The sequence below is a fragment of the Fragaria vesca genome, linkage group LG5 (genome assembly GCF_000184155.1).
Source record: "Fragaria vesca subsp. vesca linkage group LG5, FraVesHawaii_1.0, whole genome shotgun sequence".
Classification (NCBI taxonomy): Eukaryota; Viridiplantae; Streptophyta; class Magnoliopsida; order Rosales; family Rosaceae; genus Fragaria; species Fragaria vesca.
Genome location: NC_020495.1, coordinates 15,155,792 through 15,180,055, shown reverse-complemented (window position 1 = coordinate 15,180,055; position 24,264 = coordinate 15,155,792). Strand labels below are relative to the sequence as shown.

The window sequence follows — 24,264 nt, the reverse complement described above, 5'->3', positions numbered from 1 at the left end:
CACTCGTTGTAGTCCTCTGAACATTAATGGTCACGACGAAACCCCCACACCATCCAGAAAAAGGACTGGATTCGATATACTGTTGCACCTGGCCCATCGTCTATCTACAACGTAATGACGTTATTCAATACTAATAAGAACGTACATAATGACTTATATAACTAATTGAGCCGTTACATCCATTAATCAATAACAACCTAGTTTACTCTTCGTCAATTACTTTAACGATGCTAATTTTGATGAAGACACAGTTAATGTATTTTTTCTTGAACAAATAATATATTTTATATTATTTTCTTTTCATTGGAGAATTTATGACAATAATAATTTTAATAATTTGAGAAAGAAAAATTTTGCTGCAAATTTAGGAAAGAAGTGTTTATTTCTTCGACGTTGGACTTAAGAACAGCTTTATATTCCCAAAAATTATTAAGGGGTTCGGGGAAGGTTTTGGATGCTCTAAAAGGCTACTTCTCTCTCGGCTCGCTATTCTCACAGCCACTTCAAAATTCATGGCCTCGCTCTTGAGCTCAACCCAACCTCTGCCACCGGAGTTTAACCGAGGACGGGCTCCGGCCACCAAAACGGCAGCTCCACGGGCGCAGACGACGCCCCATCCTCAACCCACTAGTGCCGATAGCAACACTAAACTCGCAGTAGTAACAGAGAGACAAGCAGCAGAGCTTAAGAGGCTAAAACATAAGGAGAGCAAGGACAGGAAGGAGGAGACCAACAAGAAGATAGCTTCTCGGAAAGCAATCTCGGTCGTTTTAATGAGAGAAGCTACCAAATCCCACATCGAGAAGAAGAAAGGCTCCAAGAGACTGCTACCCAGGACTGTTCTCGAAGCCCTCCATGAGAGAATTACTGCTCTGCGCTGGGAGTCTGCTCTCAAGGTCACTCCTTTGTAGTCTTTTTTGCTTTTGGAGGATTGGGTCTTTGAAATTTTATCTGGGTTCTGCTTCATTATTTGGTTGAGGGGTTAAAAATGCAATCTTTATGTTTAGTTAGTTTGAATTCTATCCATTTGATCGATTTTTGCTCAGTTAAAGAGTTGATATAGGAATGGATGTGATAATATGAATGCAATAGAATCGAGATTTTGGGTTATGAAGCCCCTTGAAATCAGCTCTATGATGAATTTCATGAACCATCAAGTCTCTTGCATGATGATACTGTATGTTAAGAAGATCCCATATTGTTGTTCCTTCATTTTTCTGATGCAACTTTGATCGTTGCTGATGCTATTGATTTCATGGGATCGTTTGTTGAAGATATGTTATGTTTTATCTTCAGGTTTTTCAACTACTACAAGAGCAGTTGTGGTACAGGCCCAATCCTGGTGTTTACATTAAGCTAATTGTCATGCTAGGAAAATGTAAACAACCAGAAAAAGCCGAGGAGCTTTTCCAAGCTATGATTGACGAAGGCTGTGGTGTCAGCCATGAATCTTATACTGCTCTTATATCTGCCTATGGTAGGAGCAGTATCTTCGACAAAGCATTTTCCCTCCTTGAGCAGATGAAGGATACTCCTGACTGTCAACCTGATGTCCATACTTATTCAATCCTCATAAAGTCTTGCTTGCATGTTTTCGCATACGACAGAGTACAGGCTCTGCTTTCAGATATGGAAACTCAGCACATTAGACCCAACACCATCACATACAATACCCTAATTGATGCTTACGGGAAATCTAAAAGGTATTGCCCACTTATCCTTCCTTTGGATTATTTTAAATTTTGTATTTTGCTGTGAATAGTCTACAGTAAGGTTTTATCTGCGCTCAAACATTTCATTTTCTCTTCATAAAATATATAGTTGTGCATTGTCATCGCGAGTGCCAAAACAGGTTTGGATAGAATGTTGGACAAAACTTTAGGAGATCTTATGCGTAGTTTGATATTGATAGAAATATGGAAGTAAACTAACAATTTCGATTGGTTTCTACCTTTTCATTGCTATTGCTCCTACATAGATGTCTTCCAGCCTTATCATAATTATATCCTTTCCGGTCAATGAAACAAAAGAATTGAGTTTCGTTCTTTTCCAAAGTTTCCGTAAATTTCCTCTCATCCAGATAGATAAGTGTAATTCAGTTTTGAAGGGATCACTCATTCTTAATGTCTGTTTCTTTCCTAAAAGATTTGCAGAGATGGAATCGACACTTGTGGCAATGCTTAGCCAACGGGATTGTGAGCCTGATGTCTGGACCATGAATTCTGTAGTGAGAGCCTTTGGCAGCAGTGGGCAAATAGAAACAATGGAAAAATGTTTTGAGAGATTCCACAGTGCCGGAATCCAACCAAACATCATGACTTTCAACATTCTCCTCGATTCATATGGAAAATCTGGGAATTATAAGAAAATGAGTGCTGTAATGGAATACATGCAGAAATACCATTATTCATGGACAATCGTAACCTATAATGTGGTGATAGATGCATTTGGGAGGGCTGGGGATTTAACACAAATGGAGTATCTGTTTAGGCTAATGCAGTCAGAGCGGATCAAGCCAAGCTGTGTCACACTTTGCTCACTCGTAAGAGCCTATGGGAAAGCAGGTAAACCTGAAAAAATTGGTGGTGTTTTATGTTTTGTGGAGAATTCAGACGTGAAGCTGGATGCCGTGTTTTTCAATTGTCTGGTTGATGCTTATGGGAGGCTGGGATGCTTCACAGAAATGAAAGGGGTGCTTGAGATGATGGAGCAAAAAGGATGTTCTCCAGATAAGATCACATATAGAACCATGATTAAAGCTTATTCATTCAACAAGATGACTGGCCATGTGAAGGAACTCCATGAACTCTTGCAATCGGCAGGAAGTCAGATGAGTTGGTCACAGAGACAAAAGCCGGACTTTTGATGAGCACTATTTGAGGTTCATGCATCCTCCCATATACATGCAATTGATAGGAAGTCGGATCACTTTCTCACAGAGACACCAGAGACTAATACCCCTTTTGATCGACACTATACGCAGTCCATGCATCCCACATATATTGTACAATATCATTGTTTGTAAGTGATTCCTGACCCTCTTACATGCATATGTGAATGAAAATGAAATGTAGTGTGATGTAGCAATGACAATGTTATACGACCTGTAAAGTGACAGACATTAATCATAAATAGTTAGTTAGAAAATGTTACCGACATATTTACTCTCTTTCTGATATCCTATGCTGTTTTTGACTCCCACATATCACTACTGGTTGAAGTCACTTATCTTTTGTTTAAGTTCTCTGGAAAGTTGTCTGTAATTGATGAATAAAGGTAGTTGTTCCAAATATTGAAATGATCTGCATCTGCCACAGGATAATGCTAGCTTCATACAATATTTAAATGTTTGACTAAATGCGATACAAGCTCTTTTTGGCTTGATGCCCTCTACTTCATCTGTTCTCACTTTCTTGAGGTAATTAGAGAAGAATCAGAACTGTCTTGAGTTTCATCCTCCAATGCTGCATTGTTGGGCACATCTTCTTCAGCTTCTTCAATTCTTCACCTTGGTGTATGCTGGTTCCCGTCTATATAATGGACTCCTACTCCTGTTCCACTACCGTTTGACTTCTTGGGAGTTTTGCACATACTAAAATATAAATACAATGGCCCTGTTTGAGATTGTTTATGGAAGAGCCAGAAGTTGTGTTTGGTTTGAGTTTTAGAAGCACTTGAAACTTGAAAGTGGTTTCGAGACGAGTGCTTCCTTTGAAGAAAAAGCTCTTCGAAAATTGCTTTTAGAAATTTGAGAAGCAGATATCGACTATTAGAACGGCCGACATGAGACCTCAAATCTAGGAATTTGCTACACAACAAATAGATATGTTAGAAGCCTGGTATTTCGATGCAACCGATCATCAATCACTAACATTACAAAAGCATCTTCTATATTGTGTCCATAAATTTATTTTCTTTTAGTTTTCTACAGACAAATATTTCCTTTAAAATTTTCAAAACAAAACCATATATTTGTAGTTTCTTTTCTGCAACAAGTTACAGTTAAGCATAAGATATGGTCGAATCTGAGTTAAACAATTTTTCATGATCTTTTAATTTTAAGAGATAAGCATGTCAGATGCTAACGACATCTTTCTAATCATCACTAAACCAAATGATACCGAACAGTTTATTGTGAAGTCGTGATCTTTTATTATTAATTTTTCTTTTTTTTTTATGTGAGAAAGTCTATTTGATTGGTCTTTTTTATATGTCTACTTGTGGCCTTGTGGGTTGGTTTTGGGGTTTGGGTTTCTGGAAGATAAGAAAGAAAAAGAGAAAAAGAGAAAAAGAGAGTAGAGGAGGTGCGATTGAAAGTAGAGGAGAGTTGGGTCTGCGATCAGAAGTACGTAGGTTAAATGGATGCTGAAACCAGTTTAGTTGTTCATAGCTGGGAATGAGATTGGTTGGTTTATACCTGGGTTTCTAAATGTTCCTTAAATCCTTTTGGATTTGACCTCATGAGTTCAAACTAGGTTCTACCTTCCATCTCTTCCCTTGTCACAACATGCAGCGCTGCAGCAGTGGCATGTGGTCATCACAGGTTTCCAAGACACGGGTAAGAGCTGTTCTATGTTGATTTTACTGTTAGCTTGAACATGTGATCAAACTTAGGATGACATTCACTAAATATGACTTTCCCTTCACTATGTTTACTCGCAGTTCTTCTCCTCACTGCCGTCCATCACTTCTCTCACTAATGTAGAATCCCAATTGAGAGCTTTTTGGAAGGACCCTGATCCTAAAATTTCAGACGCCATTTCGATTTTTCATCATGCCATACATTCCAACCGCCTGCCTTCGGGTTCAGCTGCAGCCGGCAACTTCCTTGTGGACGCTCTCTCGAGGTCGAAAAATTATGAACTAGCATTCTCAGTTTATACTATGATGACCAAGGTTGGTATTTTTACAAGCTTTGTGTCATTGAGTTGTTTAGTTTCGTATTTCGTCAGTACCCGTAAGCCAGAATTGGCACGTGGGGTTTTCGGCTTGGTGTTAAAGCGTGGATTTCAGTTAAATGAGTGTGTCATGAATCTTGCATTAAAGGGTTTTTGTTCTAATGGTGAAGTTGACAAGGCAATTGAGTTGTTTGATGTAATGGGAAGACATTTTGTGACTCCTAGTATTCGTAGTTATAACATTCTTGTAGATGGACTTTGCAAAGCGGAGAAGTTGAAAGAAGCAGTGGAATTGTTGGTTGATATGGAGATGTCAGATTTTGAACCGGATATGGTAACATACAGCACATTGATTAATGGATTTTGTAAACAGGGTAGAATGGACGAGGGCATGGGTTTCTTGAAGGAGATGAGGCAAAAGGGTTTGGAAATGGATGTTTTCGTATATGGTGCCCTTATAAATGGTTTTTGTGCTAATGGGAGTTTTGATAGAGGAAAACAACTGTTTGATGAGATGTTAAACAATGGTATTTCTCCTAACGTGGTTACATATAGTTGTTTGATTAATTTTCTTTCGAAGACAGGGAAGTGGAAAGAAGTCAGTCTGATGGTAAATGATATGACACAATGTGGAGTTCCCCCTGATGCTGTTACTTACACAGGTATCCTTGATGGGCTTTTCAAAAATGGAATGGCTACAATAGCCATGGGGATATTCAGTTTAATGCTATCGAAGGGTAAAGAGCCTAATAATGTAACATACAACGTTATGATTGATGGACTATGCAAGGAGGGGTTGGTGGATGATGCTTTAAAGATCTTAGAAATGATGAAAGCGAAGGGTGTAAAGCCTGATGTAATTACTTACAACACGTTACTAATGGGACTATTCTGTGATGGGAAGGTTGATGAGGTGATGAAACTTTTCAGTAAGATAAGAAATGATGTGAACTCTGTTGAGCCAGATGTTATCACATATAACATGGTCATTTTGGGACTCTGCAAGGAAGGTAATCTTGATCAGGCTATGGAGATATATCATACAATGATTGAAAGTGGCATTTCTGGTAGCTTATGTACTTATAATACTTTGATAGATAAATGCCTACAGGAAGGAATAGCTGACAAGGCCTTAGAATTCTGGAGACATGCAGTGGACTTGGGAGTTATTCCTAATTCAGTCACTTATGGTGTCATGATCAATGGATTTTGCAAAAATCAAATGCTCAGGGTTGCAAAAGGACTTTTAGTAAAATGAGAGCTTCTGGGATTAGTCCGACTGTAAATGACTACAACGTTTTGATGTCATCGTTGTGCAAGGAGAGTAGTTTGGGGCAAGCTAGGATGTTGTTTCAAGAAATGAGAACTGCAAATTCTTTGCCTAGTGTTGTCTCATTTAATACCATAATTGATGGAATTCTAAATGCTGGAGATGTTAACTCTGCTAAAGAGTTGCTAGAGGACATGTTCAAATTGGGTTTAACTCCTGATAAAGTTACCTTTTCTACATTAGTAAACCGGTTTGCAAAACTTGGGCTTTTGGATGAGGCTAGAATGTGTGTTGAGAAGATGATTGCTCGTGGTATTGAACCTGATGTCTTTGTGTTTGATTCTTTATTAAAGGGCTATATTTCAAATGGTGAAACAGAAGAAATTGTTAATTTGCTTCATCAGATGGCAGACAAGGGTGTTAATCTTGACAAAGAAATAACTTCTACCATCTTGGTGTGCCTCTGTCAAATCTCTGATAATGTAGATGTGATGGAGGTTCTCCCAAATTTTTCCAGAGAGACATCAAATGGAATAAGCATTACCTGCAATGAGCTGTTGATGAAAGTCAATAAATCTTACCCAGAACTTAAGTTATGTGCTGCTTGAAATTGTTTCTCCTGAAGAGGCCTCCCAGTACCACAAAAGTGTGTTGCTTTCTGTGTGCTATGGTATGTAAGTCATATGTGTTTTGTTCAATTTGAAATGTTCATATTTAATATTTCCCTAAGGAATGGCCAATTGCTGTTCTTACTTTAATTTGGAAAATAGGAAACTACGATTGGAATTGATGTCGTCAGATTCTGTAGATAGCACATTTTAATCGTATTACAAACAATATTATTGTAGTGCTTAAATGTTCATCTTTTTCTCTGTTGCCCATAATATATTAGCTAAGTGAATATGATTACTCTATTACAGTATGCATTTCTTAAATATTTGTATTCTGAAAGAATAGAACTACTTTAGTACCAAGCCTCCGTTTATTAGCATTGGTTCTTATGGTATTCTGTATGCACATACTAAGATGTCGAAGTGGTTACACAAAAAGATGTAAAAGAATGTAGAATAAACAGAAGAAAGCAACTTAACAAATACAAGACAGGTTATAGTTTACAGAGAAGGTGATAGATAACATTGAATTGTGGGTAGCTGATAAAGAAAAGAACAGAACAAAAATTTACGCTTAGGTTGTTATAGTTGGAATGTTTCTGGTGGATGATACGGTTGTATAACAGAGGGACAAAAGATGGTAAAGAGAAGCGTTACAGTATATATGTGGATTGCATAATTATGCACACACAGAGACATAGAGACGCAAACACGCGCGCACCTCTTCTTTCTTTAGGCGATTCTCTCAAGCCTTAGTTTAGCATCTCTACCCAGCCTGTTAAGAAGGGAAAAAATAGTGCTACCCAGCTTCAATTCATAGCAGGTTCAGTGCCAAGGCCTGGGGCTGTATAAAATATTTAATATACTACATTCTAAAACGTTCTTTTATTCCTGTCTGTCCAACAGAGCCAAAGCATGTGTTAGAAGACTGACACTAATATACTATATCACTATTGTACAATTGGCATAAAGAAAAGTGCAAGAATATCCCGCTTTAGCGGTTTGATGAAGAAATGTTGAAGATCCAAAGATCAGAAATTGGGCTTCGATTCAGCATCGGTATATGTTGTCGTTTCTTCTATGAAGGGTTTTAATTGGGTGTCCTTATCAATTCTAGTTCTAGGGTGGTCTGGTGATGATGGTTTGTCAAATTTACTTGCCATGATGCGTCATGGAGGTATTTGTTCAACCTCATTGCCTGTTCACTTTTCAAGTGGGTTCTGTTTGTTTCTGTTGCACTGTTACTACTTTGGGCACACATACAATCTGTGAGTCAATTCCGGTAGACATGAGCATTTGAAATACTGGGATTGTGGTCCTGGTGTCAACTGCTGTAGTTTTTTCTTTTCATTTTTGCCCTGCCTCTTGCATCTGTGCCAATTGCTCATGATCAGGTATCTAACTGGTTTGGAAATCATTTATGGTAGAGTTGATTGAGAGATTGTTAGTCATAGTGCGTCAATTTGGGAGGCAAATGGTATAATTGTCACTGCTGCACTTTGACATCAGAATTATGGAGTATTTATCAAAGCATTTATGAAAATGTGTGTTTGTTTTGTTTGATGGTGGGTGCATGGCTATGGCTGTTTTGTTCAATAGTGGTTGCTTTATGAAAGGTGGGCGACTTGGTAGTAAAGAAGTAGCGTATTTTTTCTGTTGGTGCAGATACAATGAGACAAGAAGCGAGGACCCTTTTTTTGCTTTTGTTTCGCAGTTATATGTACATATTATCATTTAGGAAATGTATTTAGGCAGTGCATATTTAGATAGGTTCGTGCTTTTGTTTCCTTCATTTCAATTTTGGGTAGAGGATTAACCACAATGGTAAATCCAACGTACTTGTATCTGTTATGACTATCTCAATTGCTTGTAAATGCATGCAACTCCTTTCTGCTTCTCAGAAAGTGTTTGGTTTCCTCATTTTTACCCATTATTATTGTGGATTTAATGTTATCTTTTTTATTTTATTGATTCTTCAGTTGAAACATGTTTCTGATACCAATGATTTGATAGGTTCAGGACTTCGACGGCCAATTTAAAGACATAGAACGCGGGGGGGGGCGGCCGGTCACCCAAGTTATTTCTTTCTTAGGCACCTGATGCCTGATGAAAAATGCCGCTGGCATCTCTAAACATGCTGAAAGGTGCAGGACAAAATTTTATGACTTTTAATGGGAAGTACTTTCATAAAGATATGGACTAGAAACTTGGCTCTCGTGTAAACCTTTACATGAATAGTGAAAATGCAGTTGAGGGTGGTAACGCACATTTGGATACACTAATCTAGTTCTGCATCCTGTGTATTAAGAAAGCATCTTTGCTTCAAGATATTCACCCTGAGGAGCTTTAAGTGAAAATGCAAGTCCCAGTTTTATAGAAGAGGCATGACTAATCAATGTCCATTAAATCAATAATACTCTCCGGATACCATGAAAATCCTTGTGATTATCTTGATAAGTAGTAGAGTCTCACTCCATAGCTTATGGTGGTAAGGCTGCTAGTTTTGAGATAGTTTTGTATAATATTTAAATTGCCCTAGAGGACTTTAGAATTTCAGTCCATTAAGTTTATGCTAAATCTTGATGGGATATGTTGACATCGGCTTGGCATTTTTTGAATGTTACATGAGTATATGTTTTGCAAGAGACTGAAAAGTGCTAATGATGTGAGATCTTTTCTTGCACCCGCTCTGCTGGCAAACTTGGATGCCTGGAAATGAAGTTTAATGCTTACATTTTGCATTCTATAAGGTATATGTTTCGAGTGCTTGGATGTGACGAGCCGAAGTTCTTGTACTGTGTGGGTATATATGCTCGATTGCTTCAAATTTGAGGACTATTTGGACATGCAGTGCACTTCCCGACTTGTGAAAAAAAAAAAAAAAAACAGTTTGTTTGCGAACAAAAAAGAACAGTAGAACAAAAGACTACAAACTAAACCCACAAAACAATCACCTCCCAAATTATCAAACATAACTGCAGCAGAAACCGGAGGAAGATGTTCCGACCACAACGAAAGATGAGGTAGAGAATGGCCAAAGTTAGCCAAGGAATCTGTAACAAAATTGCCCTCACGCCAGTGAGTGAAAGAAACACTTTGATGGGATGCCAGAGATGAGATATCCCTAATAAGGAACTTGATGCGCTACGGCAGTGCTATGGTTTAAAGCATCTATCGGAAGCTTCGAGTCTCCTTCAACAACACAGTTATCTTCCCTTTCATGGAAGTATGGGTAGAAGTACTGGAAGCAACGACTATCACACTCAAAAAGTTTCGTGGTAGGTGTTCAATGGCTATGTATAGTTCTATTGCGAGGAACGAGACTGGAAATCTCTGGGCTGAGCTGAGGTGCAAGTGCTACAAATTGAGGACATGCTAACGATCCCAGTTACTAAATGCTGGGCACTTCGAGACACTACCATATCTCTTTCGATAAACTTGTTTACCGAAAGGACCAAGGAGACAGTAAAGTCGTCTTTGTCTCTTTGATGCAGTCACCAAGATAGCTAGTTTTACGTTGAAGATGGTAGATTTTCTCTTGCTGGCAAGTTTATCTGTAATGTTAACATTATCAATGAACTTCACATTTTCGGCTTCAGAAGCTGACAGTTAATGAAATCATAATGGACGCCTAAATCTTTCAAGGTGCTAAAGTCCAGATATGCAAAAGACCTACGAAGCTTCTGACAACTGCGACCAAAAAAGAGAGCCATATTGATAAAAGATACAAATCATTAAGATACATAGATCATAGATGTATATAATCATACAATGGAGAACCACTTTGTATATTCTTTTTCACACAACCGCTACAGCTGCTATTATATCTGATTTCGAGGTGTGGCCATGCTAAAGCTCCCTGAAGTTTTGAGTCACCGGAAAGAAGAAGCAAGGATCCTAAAGAGCCCGTCTGGATTATCCGCATGCACCTGAAAATGTAGTGAACATGAGAAGGTGTGGAAATGTAACAGATAATGCACCACAAATATCATCCCAATCATGCTAGTGCAGATACAAACTATGTCGAATAGTTTCATTTTGTGTGCAGACATACAAAATACATAGACTGATAGAAAATCGTGCCAAAACACAAGCAAAACCTGCCAATTAAAATATATTTTCCAAATGCCAATTCCCATATATGAATCTGATAAGAGACCTCCAAAACTGTTCACAAGAGGAAAGTTTAAAGGACATCGGGGATCACCCGGTTCATTCAATTGCAGTACAATTTTGTTTTTTTTCTTTAACATTTCATTCTTTACCAACTTATAAGTCATCAGAACCTTTTTATCATTCAACAGCTACTGAGGTGTTTTAAAAAATAAAAAATAAAAAGACAATGGTCACTTAGAAAAAAATATATGAATACACAGTGAGTTGTCGAAGACTAATGCATGATCTGTATGATGTTTTATGTCTGCATACACTAATGCATGAGTATGCCGATTATTCTAACAATGGAATGTTGTGTGGTTCTGTTGATATCACACACACACACACACACACACACACACACACAGAGCAAGTAGCAACATACCCAGTGACCTGCATCCTCAAGCACATGCATTTCAACTCCACCTCCCTCCTCCACAGCAAGCTCCTCAGCAGCATGAATCCTCTGGAGATCTTCTAGAGCCCATCTGTGCAAGCTTCTTTCTGCTTTCAAGAAGTTCACATGGACACCTCCAGGCACATCTTCAACAATTTTCCTATAATGGTCCAAATTGAATAAATCCAGTCGTAAACTTAACATTCAAAATAATGAAAATGGGTGAAGTATATATAATTTCAGGATAAAAGTTTTCTTAATGTTTCAATCTTTTGAAAACTCCCATAAGAAAATGACATTGATGAACTGTATGGAGTTTGTTTGACATGCAGAACCAAAATTGGATACACTTTCAACTAACCACTAACACAAGATGCATAGCAGAATACTAACTGTCAGACTACTGATAAGTAGGAGGTGTTGCTGTAAACTAAGCCCAGTAGGTATTAAGGAACGGATCTAAGTACCATAAATTCATTTCTTCATAAGATTGATACATTTCAGAAATCCCATTGAGATCGAATGTCCAAGAGAAGGTGGACGGAGTTGAACCAAGAGGACCACTAGGTCGAAGATTAGTAACCACCCACTGCATATGTAACAACATATCATTAAGTAATACAAAAATCCTCAAGGCAGAGATTATAAATTGCAGTAGAAGCAAGAAAACAAAGAATTAAAAGTAATAATAAAGTCTGGTTTCTTTCCTAGTTTATGGTCACTCAGAATACTAGTGCTAACTACTAAGTCTATACTCTGCTCTCTAAGATTAAGAGTTGAAGATTACAGTTACAGTAAGTTCCTTAAATAATATCCTCCTAAAGGAGAAGATTATTAGATTTAAACAGATACTAACTTGGTATCAAATGAACCCCATAATTTGAACATCAAACATAGAAAATGATGTTGGTACAACACCGGGATGATGTGTAAAATTTCATCCACATAGTCAGTTAAGCTGGTGTCAAGGTGAGCTCAGAACAACAGAACATCAATAAATTGCATCACTGCTGAAAGTCAGATTGATATTCTTTTGTAACGTAAATCAGGTTAGTATGATCTCATAAACAAACTGGATGTAATGACCAAACTGTCACGACTCGTGCATCTTAGGTGCATGAAAAGAACACAGTATTCTAACTATTCACGTCTGCATAAGAACAAACTGATCCAGGCATACAATTCTCAGAGCCCAAACTTCAGATTGAAAAATTTAGGCATGCCTCACAAAGTGAAATATACCTGTGCCACATCTTTGGAGAATCCTTTTTGAACTAGAGCTTGCACAACATCCCGCTTTGAGGAAACCTGTCTTCGAACAAGAATATTCAAATTAGAATCATACAAAAAAAAAAAAAGACAAAAAAGAAGGTTGACAAGGCATTAAGTTGATAAAGTTGAATACTGAACACATCAGGAAAATTCTCAGTGCAAAAAAAAAAAAAAAACCTTCTAGTTTGGTTACATATCAGTGATGCACATGTTACAGTATCTGCCTCCCAACAAAACTGTTATTCACATCAGCGAAAGCAAATCTAGAAAACATATGCATGGATATAAGATACAGGATGGCATATCAGATGATGAGGTGATATGGAAAGTCTTCGATTCGACACTGGATAGGTCAATATATGTTTTTACTTATAAAATACGTTCCACAAAGATTATATACCCTCCACTTGTCTTTCTCATCAAAAGCTGCAAATGGAAACCCCAGCTCCTTGGCCTTCTATTGTTGCATCATTCCCCACAAAGTAGATAAGACCTTTTCTTTATTTTATTTTATTGCAACGTCCAGGTGGTTATTTGGGTCATTTGGACAGCAATAAAACATCATTGAAGATTCAGAGGGGTGAGAGTTGAGGACTTGTGGTACTGGCAGTGTTTGGGTCATCTTCATGGGCATCTGTTGCTGATATTTACGGGAGTGGAAGTCTTCCATCCATATTTTGGTAATTATGAGACTCGAATGCATCTATAACTAGGTGGTGTTTCTGTATTTTTTTATTTTCAGCGTGATGCTAATCTGTTCATCTGTTGGATCTAATTGATTTGAGTGGATTTCTTGTATGATAGTCGTAAATTGAGAAGAGACAACTAACCGCTTTGAGAAAACATACCAACCATAAATGATAAATAATAAAACCGATCAAACTGTAAAGAAAGAAAAGGGAATAACAATCGAATATGAACTCACTTCTTTGGGTAGAGTATTTAGGACAGATATTAATTCTGCTGGATGGTCCTCCCCATCCCCACCAGGACGAACCTTTCCAGGAGTAGAATCTAGAACCCAAACCTAAGAAAAATAAATATAAACAAAAAGATAAAATCAAACTTGTGTTAAGGCATTATGTCCGCATACACAGAAACATTCCTTCATAAATCCACTGTATATTACTTACTCTGACTGGTCGTGCAAGAGGCTTTGCAGCTTGCTCCACCATGCTCAAGGCAACTACATAACAATTAGAAAGCGTAGTGAGCATCAGATCCATTTGAAATAGTAGATTTAGTATGAAGTCTGTGACATATTAAAATTGTGCTAAAGTACCTTTCCCTCCGAAACTGTGACCAACCAAAACCCGAGGTGTTATTCTAAGCTGCCGAACCTTGCAGGAAGAAATTACAATATAACAAAAAAAAATCATCTAATGCCAGGGAAGATTTTAGACAGGAATATACAAACAAAGATGGAGTGTTCAGATGCTGCATATGCAATGAAAATCATGCAAACCATGTTGAGATCATAAGTGTAGAAAGCATTTGGTTCTTAGCTGAGTCCTTATATGTCATCACTTCTATCGTTAAGGCTCAGAAATACATACTAGTTTCAAGACATCAAGAGCAGTGGAAGAAACAGTATTGGGGCCTGTTTTCTTAATTGAGGCTGAATCACCATGACACCGTAGGTCCACCAATAGGAACTGTGCCAACAAACAAAAGACAAACAACTTTAGATTCTCACTAATGCCCAGTACTAAAATGTCACATTCAGTCTACATAGATACAGCAAGGACAGGCTTCAAAAAATAGAAGCAGAGAAAATATGCTTCAGGGATTAAAAAAACTTAAATGTGCAATCGGTTCAAGATCAACAGCACTTTGAGTTAATAAATTAGTAATACTACTGAACATAAATAGTCAGAGGAGTTTAGTCAAAGGAACTCCTAATAGAAATTTAGAAATGTTTTGAGCTTTACCAGTTAGCAATATGCTCCAGTGATAATAAGTGATAAAACGCAGAGGATGATACCTGCCACGTTGGAAATTCCTGAGCCAATCTTCTAGTGAACGTTCCTGAAACAGACATTAACAAATGAATCACAAACTACTTCTGTACATCAATCCCAGAAAGCACTTGTAGGTGCAGCAGACTACAACAAAGGACTCTGATAACTTGAAAGGAAAGCAAAACAAATTCTCCGGGGAGGTAATGATTAGATACAATAGCTAAGGTGACAATTAGACAGGTTCTGTGCCCAAGTCATAGTTTTCCGTTCAACAGAATTCTCAAAGAACAATAGGATGGACATTCAAACTCCAAAGGTGCTTCAATAATGGGGAATTACCAAGCATAATACCAAAAGGAAATCCATCAGAAAAGTATCATTTTCAATTATAATAAGAAATGGCACTTTGTGTGAAAGTCTAAAGTATCCTTCTCTCAAGTTTGTTATCAAACAACCCGAATAATGGCCTTTGTTTCGTAAACAAGACTTGCACCGTCCATTTGCAAAGGGCCATTTCTGTTCCCAATTATTTTTGTGCAAGATCATTCCATGCCAGTTCCGGTAAGTCCCCCAATCCCCCTTTATTGTAGGAAAAAGCAATGTATTTCACAATAATAATCCTAAATAACAGAACAGGAATGAGTTTTACTCAGATTCAATGATAGTCCACATTCTACAATCAACAGGAAACAAAAACACACAAAACAGATCCTTCAGTGATTTGTACTAACTGAACTAAAAACTCCACAAATAGATGGGGAAATTGACAGAATAAGAGGTTAGTAATTAAAATGTCCTGATTCTACATTTGACACTGAACAATTTCGTTAAAAAATGCTTAGAAAAGCAGCTCAATGTTGTCAAAAATAATTTGGTCCCAGATGGCAGTGGAAGAGTTGATATGATTCTCAATATGTTAAAACTAACCTTAGTAGAATCCAATTTGAGAACAGTGTCAGTCGGCCTATTTGAACCAACATGTCCACTAAAAAACTATAATCAACTTTACTTTTTTATTAATTCAATGTCAGCGATGCATGTAGTTTAAAAGTTTGTTTTTCAATATGAAGAAAACAGAAGAACTGATTGGAAAGTTTGAGCACAGAACATCTATTAAGATTTTTGATATGTTCTTCACTGAATGACACTGAAGATCTGATTAAAAAATAATTTAGTTAATCCACTTGCAGTTGCCATTAAAGGAGTGGCAAAAACAAGATCACACTTAACAGCAAATGTATTGACTAGTAATCAAGAAAAAACCAACAATATTGTTCCCATCGATTTCTTCCAAGTTTAAAACAAAAACACAAAAATTGAGGTAACAAGAAACTATAAATGTTTCAAGAATACTAACACCGACGTACCCCAATTTTTCCTGCTACCTAAAATTCCATGCAGAAAAACAGCCGTTGGCGGCTCGGGCAATGACTTGTCCATAACAGAACTCCATTTTACCTGAAAACCGGAACAACTCAGCTATAGCATGATGCCAGCTTAAGAAAATAAAAGCAACATCACGGTGTTTCCTTTTCATAATTTCCACATTGTCACTAGTCCTTGTGCATATGGGATTGTTCCTCAATTTTAGTTGTTAATTCTTAACATAATTAGTGGGTCTGTGTGGATGCTCTTTTTGTTTGAAAAACTGTAGACCTGGAAGTTGGGAAAACGAAACCCAACACAGTCTGTTTATGTTAATAGATAGACTGATAGGAGAGAAGTTGGATATCCCATCCTAATAACAACTATATGGAATAATGAGAGAGAGAGAGAGAGAGAGAGAGGGAGAGTAAATTTGCACTAATCTTGAACAACAACTAGAATACTAAATTATTCCAACAGTCACAATATCAATAATAAAATCGATGTACAATATCAATGATAAAACCGATGTACAACATCTTATAGGAGTTTAGGGAATGCAGAAGACTTACAAGTGCCCCTTGAACAAGATCAAATGCCTGCCATAATAAAATAAAAAAGCGTTAAATTGGTCAAAGTTATCTGAGCTTCTAAAAATCTGAATGTTCAGCTTAACATAATGTCCATTCCCACTAGAACAAACATACAGTTTATCTTTTGTGTAAGGTTTTGCAAAGAGAAATTTTATATACCAGGATTTCAGAAGCCTTGGCCAAACTTCCACTTTGTGCAACCCTTTCATTGACTAATGCCATACGAACACCAATTTTTTTGTCAGTCTTGCTCACATGGCCAACAGCTAACTGAGTCTACAACAAGAGAGAAAAGGAGAAAGAGCGTGAACATAAAATCAAGTTGCAGCTGCATACCTATCAAAGTCTTTGAATGACTGCAAACAACTTATTTGTTTTTCTTTTTAAGAAACAAACTTTATCAAACTAGGTAATACGCAACAAAAGTGGGAGTGATCATATTTCACCAAAAAACTGTTCCCTTGATCATAGTTCAAAACTAAGAGTCCATTTACTAAATTTGAATGTTTGGATTAACTTGTTATCTAGAATCAGAAATGTAAAGACTAAAGAGAGTTGACTCTTCTATGTAATGTAGGAATCGGAAGTGGAATCGTAACGAAGTTGATTACTAAATACTCTCACATATAACACCTAGCAATGAAACACATAAATATTCATTACAAAACAAAGAGCATTGAAAGCAAACTACTTAGAAACGATACTAGTCTTGAGGCCTCGAATTCCCCAAAGAAATTACTCACTACAGTTTTCAGATCCTGTCCATCAGTCCGTAGACCGAGTGCGATGTTTAAAATCAAATTCTCCATAGCTATGCAACAAGGATTCAAAAACCATCCTTGTAATCTAAGTTGAGAATAACCGAATGTTCGAATAAAAGTTGACATCTTTACACATCATGACTCATATACTTAGTGTACATCATAGAAATTTCATCTGATTTAGAACTAAATTCTAGAGACATGACCACTTGAAGGTTCACCAAAAATGCACAAGTATAAATTATCGAAATTTGAGAGCTGAAATGAAAGAGAAATGGGGAAGGGAGAGAGAGAGAGAGAGTAATGTACCGTAGAGGGGAAAGAGATCCGAGAATTGAATCCGTCGGTGAGCGAAGGGAGCTTCAAGTACCGCCTCTCTCCGAAACTGACTGCGGCGTGGCCACCGCATCCTGTGAGATTCGAAATCGCCACCATTTGTGGGGGAAACGACGGCGTTCCGAGAGATTAGGATTCCGGAGATTTCAGAGAGAGAGAGAGGCGGAGACACCGAGAGAGAGAGAGTCGGTGTCCCTCTGAGAAGTCGCCTTTTGAAATTTTGGGATGAATTTAAGACAGGTGGGGAGGCTTTGGCGCTTTGAGAGAGAAGGCCCACGTGGAAATTACCTGGCTGCCTCTGACCAATGAAGTCACGCCATGTGGATCTTGGTTGGTTACTCCGGACGATCTGGTAGTTAACCACAGCACCGGTCTTTTTCCCGGTCAAAGTATTCTCTTTTCTTTAGGTAGAGGAAAATGACATTACAGAGAATTATACAGTTTACTAACTCAACCACTTATGATGGTTAACATTGAACTGATCCGATTGGAGTTGAAACTTGAAAGCGAAGCTGCTCATAGACTGAATGAATCCAAGTATTTTCATCAAATATATGTCCCATATGAGAGCAAATCCATTCGTAATGAAGGAAAATTGAGTTTTCTACTCATAATTTGTTTTTGTTCTTTTGCCAATAAAAACAAAATCAGATCAGTCATATGTCCATTATCATTTTTTTTACTCTAGTTCTTGTTGATCAATTGGATTACAGCAACACATTGAGATATTGACTACCATATGGTTGATGAATCCTAATTCACACCAAATTGGCTTTTGGCCGGAAAGCCAAAATCTGTTTGATGATTAAAATTGGCAATGGATATACACAGAAGTTGAGTGGTACAAATTTCAAATTTGAACCAGGGTTAGCCTAGTGAGTAGTGACCATAAGTCCATAACAACATGATCCACCTGATTGCAGCCAAATGACATAACCTTGTTTTTGTTTATGTAGACAAGTATGATCAACTATACATGTATAATCACAGTAATGCATATACAAATTTACTTGCTTCTACAAGTTCACTGTAATTGATAAATATTTACTATGACTATTTTTTGTGGTCTGAGACGATGATTTGTGTATGTAACCACTTTAGAACCGGTCCACCAGCTGAGGGAATTGTCGAAGTAGCCAAGCCACACCTCTGATAGCTACCTGTAAATCACATAAAAAATTCAAGAGAAACAGTAATTTGAGAGATTTCAATTGGAACAACTTCCAAATCACATACAGAATAAGAGGGTTTATGCATACAAGTGAAAATGAAACAGATATAATCATATACACCTTACGGCCGTATCTGCTGATTAACTACGTATTATCAAATGGTGACATATTGTTCAAATATCACATAAGAGAGAAACAAGAAAGCGATCTGCCAATCAACCAATCCTTTTTTTTTTTTTTGAGTCAATTGATGTCTGTGTAAGAAACTCATGAAAGCACCTTACTGTCTAAAGTGTGCGCTGATTCTAACTTACTTACCAGCACAGAGTCCCCAGGCTTGATTGCAGGTTCAACACTATCTCGACCATAGCTGTTATCAAAAGACACACTTAGTTTCACAATGTAACTCTATCCAAAGGCTTGATTCATAACAAAGTGCAGGTAGATTAAAAATGCATCAGAGTCGTGTGAGCATCTATGACTTGCAAAGTTTGAAATCACAGGGTAACTATATTCTCTGATGACAAGCAATGGGTGTATATAAATGACAAGTTGTTAGCTCGATACAAACATTGGTACTTGTAAAGTGCTATAAGCCTAGTTCCAGACTTCAACCAAGACTGAAAATGAGTGGATGCATATTTGGTATGAACTTTTCATCATGAACCTTACAGGCTTAGAATACCTGTTTAATTCAGTGAACTTTTTTGCTGTTGTATATGTTATTCATGTTTCTTGTAATAAATGAGTTCCCTTGACTAATCCTCGGTGAAAGGATCATCTATTGGATAGGAGAGAGAATCCCTACCTATAAGCTGCTAGTTTTTATGTTGATTCTTATGGTGAGTAAAACCGGATGAAGATATCCATAAGCCAAATGTGAACAAAAACATGCTCTAAATTTGGGACTGCAAGGGTATAGTTTGTATGCATAAACCCAATGTCATACAGTTAAGTTCTATTTAATCTCTCAAGAAGATAAAATTAGTACATAATTTTCCCTTCTTGCACATAGAGAAAATGCTGAAATATTGAACTCTCTCACACCCAATAAATATAATTTAGACCGAATACACTGACATGAGCTAAAATGTGAAAACCCACACAGACACAATGCTAAGTTATAAAATCCTTACATAATCTGTCTCTTGCCATTTATGACCTCCAACCGATAGAAGCTACATCCTTTGCTAAAGGGGAAAGGCTTCCCATTCCACTCTGACAATATTTATCATTCCAGTTAGGAACTTAGGATAACATATACCTTAGATGTGAAATAGTAGTATAATTTCCATTCACATACCTAAATGCCATGTGGCCCCAACTGCTGTAGAATCATTGGTAGATAAATCATCAATAACGAACTGAAGGTCTTTGCCAACAGAATCATTGAACTTTCTAAAGAACTGAAGTATATCCTGCATATCAATTGAAGCCAGAGTGTTGCCATGAGAAGAAAGCGCAATAAGAAATTCTACATGCTCTATCAAGCTAGAAAGACAATTTTAAACCCAAACTTTTATTATAACAATCAGGAAAAGACATGGCTGACAATACAAAATGAGGGTTTATGCCTTGTGGCCATAAAATTTCACCAGACCAAGAACCAAAACCTGAAGGGACTAAGTGGCCAGAAAATCTATACAACATTCAGTAGATACCCAGCTGTGTCAAACCATATATCAATCTTGTTACGCATAATGTGTCCAAAATCACCCATCAAGTTCTTGTTAAAGAGAGCTAAATGTGGCTTTTATCCCTTAAAACCCTTATAGAGGTATAAAGCAAAGAGAGCTGCAATCACCCTATCTCTTTATCTATCTATTGAGAGGTCAACCCATATAAATACTATGGAAATAGAGAGCAGGTTGAGGAAACAATTGAAGTGTCTCAAGCTGGTCCTGGTAGCTCTGACCTGTTTACTACTGATGATCTGATCCTTTTTCTGCGGCTACTACTCAATTAGCTAGGATTCTTAACATGTATACTGAGTAATTTTGTTGCCGCGTCAGGTCAAACTGTATAATTTCTCGGATTAATCATATATTACTGTCAAAATGGTAAGGATGTTGTAAGAAAGAAGATTAGCTGCATCTATGGTTCCCTCTTGCTGGAGTTCAGGCCTATGCCTCGCATCCAATCTAGAATTTTCAAAATCTATCTATATGGAGTGTGATTGACATTGCTTTTACTACTTCAAGGAAAAGTAAGATCCCTCTATGGCTGGTAGAGTGACCTTATCCAATCAGTCACTTCGTCTATTCCAGTATACTCAATAAAAACTGCTAAGCAATCTGTATGTCAACCTGAATCTAAAGGCATTTGGCCATCAAATCTGCAGCTAAGTATCAAGCCTTTTTAGCCAATTTAAGCTGCAGACTTTATCATGATTACTCTAGTCCTTTTTACTAGAATATTCAAAAACGAATATATTGTGAGCAACTTAGAGGGATGAGTCTAATAACTTGGAGGGTGTTAACCGTGTTATGCATTGTGCATTTGTAATGAACTCCTAAAATTGGCCTTACTGTCTTGGCAATGGTGTTTCAGCATATCTATAGTCAGAGAAACTCTATGGCAATTAACCAAGCTAACAGCACAATACCCTTATCTAAAGTACATAGGAGCGAGCAATCAGAGCTAAGACTCGAAATTCAAATTCAGATAAGGGAAATCTAAGGCTATAAAGTACCTTAGAAAACAAGAAACCCCTCCAGCACATAAAACAACAAATGCACAAATCAACAACACTAGATCATTTCCAAACTTTCTTTGTACAATGTTGTAGTTGTTTCCACTTTCCACCAACTTTGAAATTAACCAACTCATCTCTTACTTGGTAAATTACCCACTACCAGAAAATTTAACCCAATGTTTTCACTAATGACAGAAGTCAGGCACATAGTAAATTAGAATCGGATAAGAGATAAGGTTACCTTACGACCAACGAAAGGCTGAGGAAACACGAGGTCCTCGTATACACATTTCTCGGCGATGAGCTCCTCCACGGAGGTCAAATCCTGGCGGTTGATTCCGTCGTAGAACTTGCGCACAATGTCCGCTCCGGATTCGAGTTCTTCTTCAGCGTCGATATTCGACGGTGCAACCTCGACGGTTGGATTGGGAGACGAGGACACCCGAAACTTAAGGGACTGCGTGGAGAGTGTAGCGGCGTTGGAAGTGGGGAATTGAAAGGGAGGAGACGACTTGGTGACGTTTAGGAGGAGAGGTGGTGATGGAAATACGGCGGGCTTTATCATCAGCATCGTGGACAGTAGTAGCTCACGACTACTGCACTTTTCTTTTCAAGTGCGAATTTCACTTGCATAATAAGAGTAGTCCATTTTGGTTGTTCTTTAAAAGCTTCCGTTGTTATACATATTTGTATTTGTATGACAGTATATCAAATTAAACGGTGAGGTGTCTGTTTGTTTAGTAATTTAAAACGGCTTGATATATGCTATATACATATGTACAGTAGAAAAGTCGGTTTTTTTATTCACTGTGAATGAGGCTTTAGGACTAGATTGGATTTATTAAATGGTATGTGTTGAGATGAACACAATGCATGCATTGTATGGGAAATCATATTGAAAATAGCTTGTATGTGCTACGCTACTAATTATGCCTTGTATGTCTGGTACTTGAGATACTGAAACATTTTAGTTCGCAAAGAAAATGAATTGATCTCCACTATACTTGTTCTCATTTTTGGCAGGGTAAGGATCCGAGAAGCTTGCTTGGTAAGGTCTATATTAATAGACTTTACATTATTAGTCTTGCACTTTGCTTTGTATATCCATTTTTTGCATGATTATCTGACTATGAATAATGTATATGTCATATGTAAACGTCATTTTGGTACGTGAAAGCTTCCTTCTGCATTTTGGCACTCATCATCTCACCTGTATATGAAGATAGTAGCATTTCTATATAATAGATCGATGAAAGCTTAAATTTGCACTTGTAGTTCTTGTGTTCTAGTGTCACCAAAATGACTAATCAAATTTCGAGTGCATTTGTGTTTCTTGCCTCGGTAGCTAAAGCTTATTCTTGACTTGAATTATCACTTGCTAGATATATTATCACTTGATAAGGTATCACTACTTTTTTTTTCTTTTTTTTTGATATGTTTCATGTTTTGCTGCTTCATTTAATTTAAAAGACTTGCTAAAAATTAAGTTCTGTACGGACTAGGTTTATATATCCAGTAATCATGTTTTGTTTTTGTGGTATTGTGAAGACTGTTTTTGAGTAGACAATACAGGGAATACCACCTACCTAGCCTCATTCCTCTATTATATGTAACTCTCCTTTTACAGTGAGCTCAGTGTTAAGGGCAAAACAATTTGGAGTTGAAGTGAGCGTGCATTGCATGTAAAGTGTGGTAATACATGATGTGTAATGTACCAAGAGTTTTCCAAAGAGATTGACGCACATGGAGGCTAAATGGGATGTTAAGGATGAGAAGGATGTGAATGAGGTGCTTATGGGAAGAAGGGGATCTGTACTGATAGAAGCTTGTTGGTTTTGCTGCATGAAGATTGAAGCTAGCCTCTTCAAAGCATTCACTCATGAGGACACTTGGATAAATGAGATTTAGTTTTGATGTATGGAAAAAAAAACAAATGTCTCTTATGTTTTTATGTATGAATATTTGACAAATGATACCTGTTTGATATGTATGAACTTATTGAATTCATTATATATGCATTTTCAGATACAAACATTTTTATTTATTCAAAAGGTACGGATTTCCTTAATTGACATACTTTTTATCATATTTTCTCATCTCAATAATTCATCTTTTAGGTATATATGAGTAAATCATCTTTACAAAATTTCAGTCAAGTTGATAATCATTAAGGTATTCAAAACTATGAATTACACGAACGGTTCTTGTTGAACAGATTTGATTTGTTCATTGTAATCATATAGTTTTGATATCTTAATGCTCACCAATTTAGCTGAAATTTTGTAGAGATGATCATGTCATATATATCTAGATACTAGTTGGTTATGATCGAAAAATATGACCGAAAAGTGGTTATATTGGCAAAATCCGTACATTTTGAATAAATAAGGATGTTTGGACCTGATAAGGACTATTTATATATAGAATTAAATTCAGTTTACTTCCATGAGGTTTGGGAGTAACTTCATGTTAATCTCTATACTTTCAATTTCATCAGTTTACCCCTCAAACTTTTGAATTTTCATCAACCGTGACCAATGTCTTATTTTCTGTCTAAATCAGATGTTAATTGCTGATAATTTTGACCTTAACTGTGGGGCCCATATCTAGAATTTAACGGTCAATTCAAACGAAATATGAGAATTTGGACACGGCAAACATAAATTGAAAAGTTTAGGGGGTAACTGATGAAATTAAAAGTGTAGGACTAACACGAAGTCACCCCCAAACCAGAAGGGGTAAACTGAATTTAATTCTTATATATATATATATATATAC

At 37.1% G+C, this 24,264-nt stretch overlaps 5 protein-coding genes across 5 annotated transcripts; 3 read left to right on the top strand and 2 right to left on the bottom strand.

Annotated features, from left to right (window-relative positions):
- The first annotated feature begins 440 nt into the window (after window positions 1–440).
- On the top strand, window positions 441–3,157 carry LOC101311963 (pentatricopeptide repeat-containing protein At5g48730, chloroplastic-like). The gene is made up of 3 exons (XM_004299813.1): window positions 441–896; window positions 1,297–1,703; window positions 2,146–3,157. Exons 1-3 carry the CDS (start codon window positions 513–515, stop codon window positions 2,864–2,866), a joined length of 1,512 nt encoding a protein of 503 aa, XP_004299861.1. The 5' UTR covers window positions 441–512; the 3' UTR covers window positions 2,867–3,157.
- A 1,350-nt stretch (window positions 3,158–4,507) lies between these two features.
- On the top strand, window positions 4,508–6,978 carry LOC101294767 (pentatricopeptide repeat-containing protein At4g28010-like). Its single transcript, XM_004301406.1, has 2 exons — window positions 4,508–4,558; window positions 4,663–6,978. Exons 1-2 carry the CDS (start codon window positions 4,508–4,510, stop codon window positions 6,154–6,156), a joined length of 1,545 nt encoding a protein of 514 aa, XP_004301454.1. The 3' UTR covers window positions 6,157–6,978.
- Window positions 6,258–6,776, top strand: LOC101294473 (pentatricopeptide repeat-containing protein At4g28010-like). The gene has a single exon (XM_004301405.1). It carries the CDS (start codon window positions 6,258–6,260, stop codon window positions 6,774–6,776), a length of 519 nt encoding a protein of 172 aa, XP_004301453.1.
- A 3,492-nt stretch (window positions 6,979–10,470) lies between the features above and the next one.
- On the bottom strand, window positions 10,471–17,958 carry LOC101311670 (alpha/beta hydrolase domain-containing protein 11-like). Its single transcript, XM_004299812.1, has 13 exons — window positions 17,593–17,958; window positions 16,682–16,798; window positions 16,502–16,528; window positions 15,932–16,022; window positions 14,588–14,631; window positions 14,160–14,258; window positions 13,886–13,943; window positions 13,737–13,789; window positions 13,529–13,630; window positions 12,574–12,639; window positions 11,799–11,920; window positions 11,320–11,491; window positions 10,471–10,708 (listed from the first exon to the last, which is right to left on the bottom strand). The coding sequence occupies exons 1-13, from the start codon at window positions 17,716–17,718 to the stop codon at window positions 10,652–10,654; spliced, it is 1,134 nt and encodes a 377-aa protein (XP_004299860.1). The 5' UTR covers window positions 17,719–17,958; the 3' UTR covers window positions 10,471–10,651.
- Window positions 17,959–18,513: 555 nt separating this feature from the next.
- On the bottom strand, window positions 18,514–22,144 carry LOC101311375. The gene is made up of 5 exons (XM_004299811.1): window positions 21,728–22,144; window positions 20,095–20,209; window positions 19,928–20,009; window positions 19,110–19,161; window positions 18,514–18,779 (listed from the first exon to the last, which is right to left on the bottom strand). Exons 1-5 carry the CDS (start codon window positions 22,055–22,057, stop codon window positions 18,717–18,719), a joined length of 642 nt encoding a protein of 213 aa, XP_004299859.1. The 5' UTR covers window positions 22,058–22,144; the 3' UTR covers window positions 18,514–18,716.
- Between the last annotated feature and the right edge of the window lie 2,120 nt (window positions 22,145–24,264).